Source organism: Melanotaenia boesemani, chromosome 7, assembly GCF_017639745.1.
Source record: "Melanotaenia boesemani isolate fMelBoe1 chromosome 7, fMelBoe1.pri, whole genome shotgun sequence".
NCBI classification, from domain to species: Eukaryota; Metazoa; Chordata; class Actinopteri; order Atheriniformes; family Melanotaeniidae; genus Melanotaenia; species Melanotaenia boesemani.
The window spans coordinates 30,564,211-30,575,204 of record NC_055688.1 but is presented as its reverse complement, the minus strand read 5'-3'; the positions used below and the strand labels follow the sequence as shown (position 1 = coordinate 30,575,204).

General features: G+C 40.4%; 1 protein-coding gene across 1 annotated transcript; it reads left to right on the top strand.

The window, feature by feature from the left end:
- The first annotated feature begins 8,216 nt into the window (after positions 1 to 8,216).
- LOC121642796 lies at positions 8,217 to 10,394 on the top strand. Its single transcript, XM_041989746.1, has 2 exons — positions 8,217 to 8,376; positions 8,686 to 10,394. Exon 2 carries the CDS (start codon positions 8,943 to 8,945, stop codon positions 10,392 to 10,394), a length of 1,452 nt encoding a protein of 483 aa, XP_041845680.1. The 5' UTR covers positions 8,217 to 8,376; positions 8,686 to 8,942.
- The last annotated feature ends 600 nt before the right edge of the window (positions 10,395 to 10,994 follow it).

Sequence of the window (10,994 nt, the reverse complement as noted above, 5' to 3'; positions counted from 1 at the left end):
TACTGGGGATCTCCGGCATAACGTGCGGGAAGAGGCTCCATCCTGGTGTTGTTCTCGGTTGCGGTCGGACCTTCTGTTATGTAGGACCTCTCCGAGACAGAACAGAGTTGACAGATTTATTACGAACAGGTGTCTTTGGCTGGAGAAGGTATCTTAGGAAAATACACACTGATCTTGTCCACTGGATCGTCAGGGTCAGTCGGGACCGGGGAAGGGAAGGAGGAAGAGTTCACGTCACTTGAACGAGGTCCGACAGATACTGACTGGTGTCCTGGGGTTTATAAGGTCTGGCTAGGGATTGGCTGCAGGTGTGAGTCCTTAGTACTCCGGAGATGATGAACGGCGGTGATTAGTGGTTGCAGGCGTGTCCGGCGCAGAGTCTGGTGTGATGGTGACACAATCCATTGATTCCTGTTTGCTCTCCAGGGGCCTCATTTAAAAAGCTGGCGCACGAACAAAAGCCAGCATACACCAATCATAGCCAAGTTTTGGGATTTATAAAAACCAAACTTAACGAGAAAATGTCCCACCTTCACAGGAACTCTGACCCTGCCGTACGCACAAAATCTGGAAAAACAGGAAACAGCAACACCAACGGTACAGAATAGAATCAAGGAAATTATGTGAAATGTGAGACATTTGTGCACAATCCACTTTTACCTTTCATGCCAAATGTTATATATTAAAGCCGTTTGCAGAAATGAATAAAGAGGCACATTCCATATTAATACTCATAAGACTGCATGCTCAGGAAAAAACAAAACAGGATTTTCAAGAAAAAGGGAGATGATATTAATAAGGACCTCAACCACTAAAATATGTTTTGTCATTGTGAAACAAAACCTATGTTATAAAATACATTAAGCTAAGTAAGGTGGACAGTCTGCTGCCAACATGTAGCAGTCAGTAAAAGAAAATGTGAAAAATAGCTTCCGTCATTCATTCTAAGACCCAGTAGAGTGGGACGCAGACTGGAGGCTGGAGTATCTAGAAGTGATGCAACAGTTATGAAATACACAAGAGGTGGATTTCCTTTTAGTTATTTATTCTTACACAATGCTTTTTTTGTTGTTATCTTAATTTCTGTCCAGACTGTCTTTATTTCCTATTTCCTACAACTCCTTGGCCATCTCGTTAATAGTTGTGATTGTGTGCCTCTGCACCTGCAGGACTTCCTCGGAGTGTATATATCATTTAACATTAAATAAACTGCTACCAATCTCAGATGTATCTGTACATATTTATTTTATAAATTAAAACAAATTACTAAATTACCAGCATCAGTACTGTCATTTAGCAGACGCTTTTCTCCAAAGCGATTCACCACTGTGGGATTCAAACTTTGGTCTCCGGCATGGGAGATGCGTGCCCTGCCAACTGAGATATCCAGACGTACCATCAGATTCTTCAGACAAGGAGTTGACAGCATCTGCCGCCTGCTGCTCTCATCTGCCTTTCTGAGCGTGGTAATGCCCACGCCGTGCCCACCAAATAAAACCTTTTTATGTTTCTCACCTTGGTCCACCTGATCGCTGTCTCACATTCCAAAAAAAAACTGCTTAAAAAAAACTCCTGAGCCATCAAATAATGTGATGAATATTTATTATAGGCTTTCACCAGACCTTTTATGGCCACCACAAGGGTGTGGCAAGGCACTCCCTCACGTGCACCTACTTTAGAGTTGATTGTGATTCATGAACAGGTGTGGGACGTGTGTGTGCAAACTTTTATAAATCTGAAAGTTTTAGTGTGCATTTTAGGGCTTACAACCCTAAAATGAAAATCATCTGGGTTGGTACTGTACTGAGTTTGTTTGTAGTTTGTATTTATACTAGGTATGACAGCAGGTTGTGGTCTGATTCTGTATATAGGTTACTGTCATCAGCAAGCACCTATTTACAGAAAAAAAGGATAGACATAAAAATTATTTGCCAGACTTCTTTAGAGACCAGAATCAAGCATTTAGTCCACATGTTTCCAGAACAGCATTCAGTTTAATTCTGTATGCCAAAGAGGTGTAGGTTGTGTTAAAATTTATTATTAATATGCATTATTATGCTGACTGTTTAGTGTGTGCATGAGTGTCTAGAGTAGGACTCACAGGGAGCTGCAGGGAGGCCGTGCATGGATAGATTTGTGTTATGCTACTGCTCAGCAGCAATGAGTGAGATTGCTCTGGTATTCACTTTTAAAATGTGTTTCACAGCTCAGGTATCTCAGCTGGCGAACCAAACTGTGGAGTAGGAAAACATTTTTTTGATTTACTCTAACTTGATGAAAACAAACAAAAATTAAAAAAAGCTCTGCATGCTAAAAGCAAATTCAGACTATTTTGCAAGAAGCAGTTCTCATCAATGGCACACGCCATGAGATCATGTTGTCTCAATCATTGGTTACTCAAACACAGTCATTGTTTTCACAGGAAGTAATAGGAACGGGTAACACATAGCTCAATGGCACTTCCTCTCTAATGTGCTTCGCTCTACTGATTATCCCCCTTGATGACACAATTACTCTTCTCCCCAAGCAAAACTGATTGACTGCATGAACCGAACTTCAGCCTGCCACTACCAATATTCACTGGAGATTTTGCAACCCGAGTTTCAGGGTATCATCTGGGGGATGACTCTCAAATGTTTAAATAAGCCAAGAAAGTTTTGTCATTCACAGTGAGCCAACTGTAGAGCCTGACTGCCATTCAAGTAGAACCTTTTAGCTTAAAGCATTTGGGGTTACACGAAAATGGGCCTAATGCACTTTTTAGCTTAAACTCTGCACTCTGCATTTAAACATTCTGAAAGCACTGCTGCATGGTTCACTCAAAGTGCTGTTTGGAACAACGGGCGGTGTCAGAAATGCCTTCTACAATGGCTGGATGGGGAATAGGTCTGAAAGCAAATCCTCTTCTCTACAGCAAATGGCCCAATATTGCTTAGAAGTGACAACGGTTAGCATTTTATGTGCTAAAAAGTTTTGATAGCACAACAAATTTTCTGGTGAAGCCTGACAGAGTATTCCTTGTTTTATATAAGAATCTATGACAAGCTCCTTATCACTTTGTTTTGGAGTGGTAGAAACCCTTTATATGGCTTCAGTTCCTCAGAGGGATCAAAGGTAAAACCATATTAAAGACAACATGTAAAAACATCAGGAACTATAAAGCTGTAGAATGAAGTCTGCAGTTAATAAAGGGGACATTTAAATTACCTTTTGGACCACTGAGGTATGCCTCGTAATTATTAATTAATAATCACCTCTTACACTTCATGTAGCCAGCCTGACAATTTTCGTGTTGGTAAATTAGATGTTTCTGGAGATGGATTGATTTTTCTAAACCAGTGAAAAGTGACTGATGAATTTGTCCAACCATTTCATTTTCATGTCAGTCACACATGTCTATCTGCCACCATTTTCCATTAAATCAATTATCTGCCATGTCATGTTACCAAAGTGTATTAAAAGATGACACAACATTTTTCCCCTTTCCACACCTAATATCCATTTATCCATCCATCGATTTTTAACTCTTACTATATCCTATCCAGGGTCAAGGTGGGCTGAAGCCTATCCGAGGTCTGTTCAGGTCCATTACACGGCCAACACAGAGATAAACAACAATGCATGCTCACTCCAAGGATCAATGTAAAATCACATGTATTGGTAACCCGGTAAGCAGCTTTAATTCTTCGTCACTGGCCATGTTTACACAAGAGTTTTAATTCCTCTTTAATTCACAATAAAACATTAAATCACCTTTAAAAAGATGCAAAAGCAAAAATTATATTATTATGTGGACTTTCATGTTGTAGCTGAAAAGAAAAGAAGCAGGAACTGGTAGATGTAAATATGTCACATCCGCCCGCTGTCCAATCAGAACCCTTCCCAACCCGGGGAATGGTTCGCCTTAATTCAAGTGAAATTGAATAAAGGCGATTAAATGTAAACCTCAATTCGGAATTACTATTTACGTGTAAATGCATTGGAGAATACTTTAATAATTAATTATTTAATTCTGAATAATTAATTCCAAATAAAAAAAAACATCATGTGACCGTGAGCTCTGTAGGCTCAGGTGTAAGTCCTGTCCAGAGGGTTCTTTCCAGATGCTATGCCCCTGCCTCTGCTTACTTTTCTGTCTGCTCTCCACTGTCAATAAAGGCCACTTGAGCCCACAAAACCTTTTAAATAAAATGTCAAAAGTGTGGCTTTCTGTGTAATTCACCCCTTTGCATGTCTGCACTCATTGAATCTCTGTTGCTGTGAAACTTTCTCACTATTCCCAATATTTAGTTTTTCAGTTAACCAGCCTTGCTGAAGAAAAATTAAGAAGCGTTAGGATTTAAATGATTAAATCTTATTGTATAGTAAACTGGTACATTGTTAATTGTGATAGAATTGCCAGCACACTAATCTTTTTCAAATCAATTTGAAATCTTACACCAAATTAAAGGGCATTCTGAATCTGCTGTCTCATCGAGGACCTCTTCTACCTCCCTGGAACGATTCTCTGTCCATCTTGGAAGGACTTTTGTGTTTGATAATGCTATGACTCATCCAAAGTGATCTATGGTTGGCTGCTTTTGCTTTTGGCAGCTTGAAAAGTGGCTTCTTGCCAGTTAACTGATTTCACTTCTTCCACTTTTGTTTTTCTCAACTCTGTTTTAACAAGGAAGTTGCTGTTCTTCATTAACAGTCTGAAAGTACCTCTATGCATTTCCTTCAGAAGCCATGTTCGATCATCAGGCCAATGGTCTACAATAAAACATGGTAGGAAAAAACACACACACAAAAAAAGAAATTCCATTATAAATGACAGTATTTATATATTTATTTTTCTTTGTCTCCATTATGGTTCCAATCAGACTGAAGCTTTACAAGTACGGAATTACCCACTATTAAAAAAAAAAAAAAAAAAAAAAAAACAGGACAATGATGTTTTTTTTTTTTTATTTTTTTATTGGCACTCAAAATTTAGACCCTCATATTCATATTCAAACATTACTTTGTTGTTTTAGGAGATCAATTGCATCTATATACATGGAATCTTTGCTAGTATGGTGTTATTCTCTGTTTTGTCAGAAAGAAAAAAACAGATGATAGAAATTTGTATATATTACTGAAAAGTGGACTAGGTAAGGGATAATGCCTTTTGAGGTGTACATTACCAGAAATGAATGATGCAGAGGCATGAACCATCCAATGCAAAGCGGAGGACGGTTGCTTCCATGAAGTCCATTCATTTCTGATAATGGACACCTCAAAGGGCATTATCCCACTTACACCACTGTCACTTATGAAATAAATAAATATTAAATTACTATTAATACGTTAATTATTAACGTAATAATTAAATCTTAAGTCTTTCACAAGAAGCAGCTGAGTGGACTATTTAATATCTTTCGTTGTGACGAGTTACCAAGGTAACCGACTCTGACACAGAACCCTCAGCTCAGTCAGCTGTTATATTGGACCTAATCAGTGGAGGGATTGCCAGTGTGATGAATAAATGGTGAAATAACATATGTTCTGAGTTTCTGTTGCCATGGTTACCACCTAGCGTTTAGCCAGCGCAATGATTTACGACAATAAGGCTATTTGACCAAACTTTTTTTATAGATGTCCTAGAATACCAACACCCTACAGCCAATTAGAATAGAGTATTCACCAAGACTAGGGAATAATGTAGATTTAATTGGATGCTGAACTGTATATACTTGGACTGTCTGTGAAGTGCAGGGAAATGTTGTGAATTAGTGCCATAAATATAAAATTGAACTGGAATATTTTTTTTTATTGCAATTTCCTTAGGTATAATAATAGAGACTAAACTGGGAATACATTCCCTAAGGCCCCTAGATGTCCCTAAATATCAAGAATACACATTAAATATTATTATTATGAAGCAATGTACCAAGACTGAAACATAGGATAAAAATCTGGTGGTTAATTTCCTTATTCTACGCTGATCATGAAGCTGCTGCAGCAACATTATGTGTCCAAAGAATATACTGAATAACCAGGTTGTTCCATCAATGGATATTTTTTTTCCTGATTGCACGGGCATTTTCCAAGATGACAATGCCAGGATTCGTCTCAAGTTGTAAAAAAAAGTGGTTCAGGGAGACGCACATGGACTGGCCACCGTGGAGTCCAATCCCTGAACCACATTAAGAGTCTTTGAGATGTGCTGTACAAGACTTCAAGCAGTGGTTGGAGTCTCCCATCATCAATATAAAAGATCTTGGGAAAAAATTAATGCAAAACTGGATGGAAATAAATCTTGTAACATTGCAGAAGCTTACTGAAAGAATACCACAGCGAATGCTGACGTAATCAAGCTAAAAACAGCCCAGGAAATATTACAGTGTAACCTTTTTCTTTGGTAGTGACTTTTTGTGGCCAGGCAGTGTATATTATGGCAACTTGACCTTTGCAGATGTGAGAATGCATTTATTTCTGAAGTGTTGTTTGTCTTTGACCTTATTAGCAAGGAGTTTTTCCATCTGAGTGGTGGTATTGCTGTGGAGTTGACCTCCAGTCTGAATCAGAGCTGGAACAGGACACTTTTCTTTCAGGGCAATATATATATATATATATATATACATATATATATATATATATATATATATATATATATATAGATAGATAGATAGATAGATAGATAGATATGTCAAATTATCCAAATGAATTAATCATGATTAATCACAGCTTACAAATTAATCGTGATTAATCACCATTCACAAGTTTTTATATGCCTGAAATTTGCCCGTTTTTACTGCATTGTATCAACAGAAAGAGCCAATGCTACAAATATTTACTGTTAACTGAGATTCCCTTGGGTAAACGTCAGATGTCAAAGGGTCATTGTTACGCCCACCGGCTTATCAGCCGGGAGGAACTGGAGTTACAGAAAGTGCTGGAAAACAAGTGGCTGTGGAAACCAACCAGCACCCGCCTCCCCTGCTTTACGATTGGCCGTCCTACGCTTTACTCTCTGACAAGCTATTCAATCCGGAGTAGAGGCTCCCTTTAAGACTGCATCATCACCATCATTCTGGGCAGCTGTGGACTGTGGGACACATGCTTGCCAAACTGAGAGCGATTACTTCTTGTGTGGTTTAGAGACTTTCCCTGTGTGTGGATTTTTGAGATTTGGTGTAAGACTAACTACTTTTGAGTTCTGAGTTTGTGTACCATCCCTCCCTGAAAGAAGGAGACTTTTGTGTTTGGTTTGTTAGGAGCTTTGTTTTGTTTTGGTTATTAGAATTCTGCCTGTGAGCGTGTAGCCCGTTTAGGGGACATTTTTGGTTTGGTTATTAATTGGTACTGGTAAGAGTAATTGTTTAACCTGAGAAAGGACACAGTTTTAGTTGGTTTGTTTTGTTTTGTAGGTTAAATCATAGCTGGATAAGGATTGTTTGATTTCTGGAATCCATTTCTGTTTTGATTACTAATAAAGATCATTGTATTTTATTTATCATTGGTCCGGCTCCATCTGTGTTACAGTCCTATTGACCCCTGGACAAAAGGGGGACGTAACAGTCATAAAATGCAGCATGTAATGTACTTCTATATATGTGTCCCAATTCAGGGTCTGCACACTTCGGAGTGTGCAGACTATGTAGGCTACAGTGTCCTCCGTTTCGAAGTCTGCTTAACGTTCATAAAATGGGACAGTCTACCTAGTCAACAAGAATTTCCCATAGCAACAACACAGGACGCTAAATCACTTAAACCTTAAATTTTAATGCCACCATTTAACAAACATGCTTTTAATGTACTTGGTTTTGTAGTGTTTCTGTGGCACCCAGGATTTATTTAGTTAAATTATTTAGACTAAAACGTACCCCCCATACATTTCTTTGTTATTTGTTTGTGCACTCGAATTATAAGTAATAAGTTATTGATCAGTTTACCAATGTTTGAGCTAAGCTGTGAGTTACCCCACTGCACTTGAACGCAGCACAGTCACGTAGCCCGACGCTTGCGGGTGGGCTCAAAGGCTGATGCAAGCAATGCGGGAGGTAAGACGCATAATACGTTGGGTCCGGATAAAAACACTTTTCTGTGGCAAACTACGGTTCATAAGTGACATATTTATGCCTGGTAAAGTGGAGTAATATTCCTCATTGGCCCACGAAGTGATAAACATTGTGTTCGAGGTCAAGGCATCATTTTATTTGAATATATTAAGAGCTAAAACGAGTTGGTGCCTTACAGTGTATGTAACAAGCTAGCTAAACGTAGCGCCACGTTCGCAGCCTGTTTACACTAATGTCTTTTTGTTTTGTGTATGATTCTTTTGCCAAGGGATGTGTTTTGGGCCATGCTAAGCAGAGGAACTCACAGCAGTATTTTGTGTTTAATCTCAAACAGGTACAGTTCTCTCATATGTGATCTCTGAGCATGTGTGCGAGCGCCGTGTGTGTACGAGTGTGCGAGTTCTCGTCTATGTATCTGGTGCAGGACTCGAGTGTGTGTGTGTTTAGTACTGGTTTTGATACATTGTTGAGGACATTGATGTATTTTTTTGTTTGTAGCTTTGTCCAAGTTCGTAGTTTTGGTTGTATTATAAAAGGGGTGACTGAATGTCTATTATTGACCATAAATATTATGTAAGACATATGTCAGTAGTTATTAGAAATATATTTTGGAATTGTTAATATTGTCCATACACACCAATAGCAAAAGGCTGATGCAAGCAATGCGGGAGGGATGTGTTTTGGGCCATGCTAAGCAGAGGAACTCACAGCAGTATTTTGTGTTTAATCTCAAACAGATTAAAGAGGCTTCTACACCCATCATTCCGGTCTCCTTCTTGACGTGTGTAACATAAACTTGGCGAGCCAGCCAGGAGACAACCAGCCCTCAACGACACCCACCGCGCCTCAGCCCTCAATCCTACACGCAGCACGACGAACCTAGAAAAGACACCAATCAACATGGAGCAACTACAAGACGAGATCATAGAAACTCTGTGGACTTTGGATAAACCAGAGCTCATCACGGTGTGCTATCATCTAAAGTGCAGTGAACCATCGGGCGAGGGGTTTAAAGGACAAACCCGTCGAGGTCTAATGAGGATGGTGGAAAGCACACTAGATGAAATCCAAAAGAGCGAAGGGTCTCAGGAGTTCTTGCAGTATATGAGTGATCTCCAGTCGCGTATACGGTCACCTGAAGTGCACGAAACAACAGAGCAAACACAAGTACAAAATCCAGAGCCTACAGAGATGGAAAGGCTTAGGCAGGAATATGAGCAACTTCAGCAGGCACAGGCAGAAGAACGCCGTGTTTTAGAAGAGAAGATAGGGGCTTTGGGGACTCAGCTGAGCAACATAAGCATGGTCAGCGAGAGAGAAAACAACCCACCTTCACTCCTTAGAACTCCTGAAGTGACCTTAAAGAAAGACTTTAAAATATGGGGCCAAATAGGGGAAGCAGGACAGAAGGACAAACTCTCTTTTACCAGTCTGACAAATCAGATTGAGTCTGGCCTTAAGAAGGGTTACTCAGAGAACGAAATAATTGAGGCTGTGATAAAGGCCGTCTGCCCTGGCCTTCACCTCAGAGACCTCCTAGAAGTCAAGCGAGACCTCACCCTGCCTACACTAAAAATTATATTGAGAGGACATTACAAAGTTGACTCATCATCTGAACTACTCCACAGACTCATGAACATATCGCAAGACCCTAAAGAGTCAGCCCAAGCCTTCCTGTTCAGAGCCATAGAGTTGAGAGAAAAACTGCTCCGTAAGTCTGGGGATGAAGATGATGGGGAACAGTTCAGTCCAACTCTGATTCAACGCAAGTTCCTGCGATCATTAGAGACTGGTCTGTTAAGTGAAGCCGTCAAGTTCCAGTTAAAACCATACCTGAGCAACCCAAAAGTGACTGATGAAGTTTTAATTGAAAAGATAAATGAGGCTTCAAGTCTGGAAACGGAGCGACAGAACAAGCTTAAGAGATACACACCAGTCAAGCCACCTAGAGTGAACGAAATACACACAGAGATACAGTCCAGTCACAGCCACCACCCTTCGAGCAGTGAGGACGACACACACACTGAAAAACAGACAAGAGTAAGTGAAATAAGTAACAGGAAGAAACAGACGCAAGACAAGACATCACAAGGACTAGATGCAGAGACTGTTAAGCTTATTGAAGGCCTAAGAGCAGAAGTCCAGGAGATAAAGAAACTGTATACAGAGTCATCAGCAACAACTCGAAAGCCACCGCTAGCAAGAGGAGCTAAAGGTTGTCAAGTGTGCAGAGAGGCTGGGGCTGGTGACACCTGTCGCCACTGTTTTCGCTGTGGGCAAGAAGGCCACCTCTCTCGTGGCTGCAGACAAAGCAGAAATCTGCAGGGAAACGGGGGGGGGGGGGGTTGCTGAGACGGGACCCACAGTAGCCCAAACTCCCTCTAGGTCCCACATAGACATTGCGTCCCTGCAAGCCAACCTTGCAAACCCAACAGGTCAGTGTGAAAAACAAACTGTTCCACCACAGCCTGGCAGTTATATCCCTTCACAACGCCAAAACAAGCTCATAAGCCTCATTGGGAGACGATGTGTTGTCCAGTGCCACCTAGACACTGTACCAGTGGAAGCTTTATGGGACACAGGGGCTCAAGCTAGTCTTATAAACAATGACTGGAGAACAAAAAACCTCCCAAACAGTGTAATAAGACCACTCACTGAGCTCCTATCTGAACCACTGGTAGCATTAGCGGCAAATGGGAGTGAGATTCCATATATGGGGTGGATAGAGACAGAGTTCCGTCTAGATGGTGATACTCACTCAACAAAGACACTGTTAGTGCCCATGCTGGTATCTAGTGATCCCAATGTAGCTGAGCAACCAATTATTGGCTTCAATGTGATAGAAGAAGTAGTGGGCAAGTGGGATAAAGGCCATTTGAAAACAAAGAATATCCAGAAAATCAGTCAAACATTCTCAGTGTCAGTCAAAACAGCCAAGTCCATGCTTAAGCT